At 40.9% G+C, this 3,938-nt stretch overlaps 2 protein-coding genes across 2 annotated transcripts in view; one reads left to right on the top strand and one right to left on the bottom strand.

Moving 5' to 3' along the window:
• LOC112161900 (cadherin 11, type 2, OB-cadherin (osteoblast)) overlaps window positions 1-3,938 on the top strand; it is a 264,903-nt gene that overhangs the window by 43,390 nt on the left and 217,575 nt on the right. The window lies entirely within an intron of this gene.
• Window positions 1,204-3,938, bottom strand: part of march5 (membrane-associated ring finger (C3HC4) 5) — a gene marked incomplete at its 3' end in the record, with an annotated part of 8,210 nt that continues 5,475 nt past the window's right edge. The window contains 1 exon segment of the mRNA XM_024264894.2: window positions 1,204-1,406. Within this exon segment, the coding sequence (XP_024120662.1) occupies window positions 1,204-1,406 (203 nt within the window).

Genomic DNA, 3,938 nt, shown 5'->3' with positions numbered 1-3,938 from the left:
AATTTATGCCATGAGCTGAAGCAGACCGACCAAACTGTGAAAAACATCTTGGATTTCATCAGGTAAACTGAATGTTTAAAATATTTCAGTGTTTGGAAGTTTCTTTATTTGATTTACAGCTTATTAATGTTTTATTCGTTGACGTAATCTGCAGGATCTCTGCAGATTACGTCAACGAAGCCGTCGATATCCGCGCAGCTGTTCACTTCCAGTCATTTCTTCCTCCGCGACAGACCAGATCTCCTCCAACTCTTTGATGCTTCCGTCTGAAGAGGACTAGTTTTCTGAATTTTCAATGTTCTTGTGCTAATGTAACAGACAACTGTCATTTCTCAGTGTTGTTTTGTGTTGAGATGGGATGTTTCATTTGGAGATGGGGAGGTCCGGAGCTCTGTTTACATTCTCCTTTGGTTGTCATGTGGCGTAAGGTGGCGAAATGGCTTCTGGGAAAGGAAAGGCAAAATAAAGTGACGGACCTGATAAACATGGATTATTCTGAGCTCTTTATTTACATATCAAACTCCACACTACCGACACCGAACCTGGAAATAATTTGGTCTTGAATCGCCATAAGGTTCAGAATTTCTTTGTTTTTAACACCAATCTGGAAATAAATCTTCACAAGATACTCCACGTCAGCTCTGATAAACAGACTCATTTGGGTTTGTTTCTCATTAATTTACGACTTTAAATCTCGTAGATTTACGAGTAATACTATGACTTTTTTTCTCGTAAATTTACGAGTTTTTTTTCTCGTAAATTTACTACTTTTAATTGCCTATGACTTTTAAAGTCATAAATATACAACTTTATTCTCGTAATTTAGCAGTTACGACTTTTTTCTCGTAAATTTACGAGATTAAAAGTCGTAAATTTACGAGAAAAAAAGTCGTAATATTACTTTTTTTTCTCTTTTTGGTGGCCCTAATACTCCGTCGTATTAATCTTATTGAATTTATGCATTTTTTTTAGCTATATTTTGCTGGTGAGGCTTAGCCTCACCTGCCTCCCACTGACTGCACGCCACTGGGTGTTACCAAATAACACCAAAATAGAAGAAAATACAGAGGAAAGAGAAAATCTTTCCAATGACAGCAGGAAGTTCTCCACCTGTAGAGGCTGAACACTGACAGAAGAGCAGACCTTTTGGAGGTCTGCCACCCTCATCTGCACAGGTGTAAGACTTTCTGAAATGTGGCCTACCTAATTTGGGAAAGACGATGAGGTATTCAGCATTGCACTGGGGACATGCCACGCGCGCCGTGCTATTGCCGCGCTGCTTCTCATCCACCCAGCGCTGCAGGCAGGCCTGGTGAACCCACTTTGTGGAGCCACGGCATCGGCATGGTCGCACCCACTCTGCCGTGCGATCATCCTCGTCTGTGGCGAAGCACACCCAGCAACTCCTGAGACGAACACACACAACCACAGGGGACACTTCAGGGAAAAATGCTCAGGGGCCAACCTAAACGAGAACTGTTCACGTCGTCAGCCACAAACAGTTTCAGGTGCTGGGAAACATTCTGGGCTTCAAAAACATCGAACGGACTGAACATACATTAAATATTTTCCCACAAAGCTTTGCTTGCATTTTCACCAACAGTAGAGAAGACTTGCAAACAGCCCAGGGCTTTTCCAAAGAACCTAATTATTATTTTTCACAACAAGCTGTTATAGAGGTGCAAGATGTAAGAGGACAGATTAGAGTTCAGATTGGAGCTAAACTGCTGATTACGCAGCTCTGAGATCACATAAAGCAATAAATGTGAAGAACTATACACATTTCTTCCAGTGGCTGAAGACGGTACAAAGCTGTCTGTCTGCTTATTTGTTTCACTTCATGAGCTCTAAGATGACTGAAACCACCAGAATGTGGTTTAGGTGTTATGTTTACAAACAGAAACAATTATTCATTCAAAGCAACAGGAATTGAGCCTTTTACAAATGACTGTGGCTGACAGAGTCGGAAAAAACACATGAACTGAATTATATCTGAATCAAGCTGCCTTATCTTTGAAGTTCCTTTAAAAGAAATTGTGAGAAAAAACACGACTCTGATGCAACACCTCATTTTAGGCAGTTGTACAATGAGAGGAACTCAAGAGGAATGGTGAGGTTACAGGGAGCAGAGGTAAAGAAGGTGAAGGACTTTAAGGACTAAAGATCTAAAGTCCAGACCAACAGAGTGCGGGAAAGAGGTGAAGAGATGGTTCCAAGCAGGTTGGAATGGGTGGAGGAAAGTTCCCGGTGTGATGTGTGACAAAAGAGGAATGACACAAGAGGTGTAGGAGACTGTGGTTGGTAGAGACTGAGGCAGAGCTGAAGGCAGCAGAAACGAAGCTGTGGAGGTTCTCTTTGGGAAAGACCAGGATGGATCAGGAGGAGTCTGAGGATCAGATCATAGTAGATACTGTGGAGATCAATGCAGAGAAGTAGATTTGACACATTGTGAGGAGGAACAGTAATAATGACGGTAAAAGGATGCCAAGGTTGGAGCTGAAGTCTCTAGGAAGACCAAAGAGAGAATGAGGGCATGAGGGAGGGTGATGGCCAGGATGTAGGACGCAGAGTTGTAGAAGAATACGGTAGATGGAGGTAAGTGATTTGCTAAAAGATTATAAACAAAAGTTTGGAATTATTAAAAACAAAAATAAAAATGTTAATAGACTGAAATGCTTTGGATGTGGGCAAGTTTTTGTGTTCTTATAGATATGAACAATGCTAATGTTGAGCTCCATTATCATTGTAGCTTTCTTTCATTACTTCAATGTCAAGATGTGCTCTGTTCCCACGGTGAAGGTAAGTTTCCTCTGTCAAAGAAATGATAAAGCAGTTCCTTCTAGTTTTTATTTTCTGAAACTCTTCTAAAACTGAATAAAACATGCAAAGAGAAGATGCTGCAGATTCTGTTCTCCCGTCACCCATCCAGCAGACGACCACGGTGGAAAGATGGACAGAATCAGATCTGACAGAAGAATCTTTTTTTTTTTTTTTTAAATAACATTTCCATTTGTCTTAATGGTAACATGCAGGGGAAAAAAAGCAAAGAGAGATAGAACCAGAGAAAACCTTTGGAGGGGTTTCTCTCAGCCACTAAACTCAAGTAAAATAATTACTAAATTAATTTACCTAAACCATCATGCTTGCTTTAAAACGGTAAAAGACTGCACTTTGCATGAAAGCCCTTAAACTTGGATGATCCGAGAATGAGAAGCAGTGAAGGACTGCTGAAATGTTGAACTAGAACATCACAATGCATGCAATTCCAAACAGTTAGAATGACATACTTGATTCTAAAAACAGATTACGAAACAGCCGTCAGCGTGGGACAACATAACTACTTTCTCTGTGCAAGTAATCACACAAAGCCTCCTCTTACTCAGAAATGATCATGTGACTGTTTTCTGCATGACACGTGGAGCATCATAAATATCTTGAAGTGATGTAAAGACCTTCAAGGTCCTCTGCTCAATCACAAAGTTAGCTTTAGACCTGGCTGAAGACATCTGTATTCTGCTAGCACTGAATGGTTTTCTGCTGCAAAGTCGGTCTGTTCTGCTTCGGCATTCAAAGAGAAAATGTGTTTGGTTAGTTGAGCAGCAGAGCTGGATGTGACAGTTGTCCCTATAGAAACTCCATACCAAAGCCAAGCCATTCTCTTTGAGCCTCTGATGCCCTCACCTGCTGTTTGGTACCTAAATGCAACACAACGGTTGCTCAACTGTTGGGTCAAAGTTTAAAACAAGTGGTGATGAGCCCAAGAACCAACATCAACAGAGGATCGTCATCACAGAAGGACTGGGACTAAAGGGGCAGGAAAGTCTCTCTGTGAACAGGAATAATACCACACCATAGGGCTGGGTGATATGGGAATTTTCATATTGCGATATCGTTTTTTTCATTTTGTGCGATAACGATATTAAAAACGATATCAATCA

The sequence above is a fragment of the Oryzias melastigma genome, linkage group LG15 (assembly GCF_002922805.2).
Source record: "Oryzias melastigma strain HK-1 linkage group LG15, ASM292280v2, whole genome shotgun sequence".
Lineage (NCBI taxonomy): Eukaryota > Metazoa > Chordata > Actinopteri > Beloniformes > Adrianichthyidae > Oryzias > Oryzias melastigma.
This window is presented reverse-complemented; position numbering and strand designations above follow the sequence as displayed.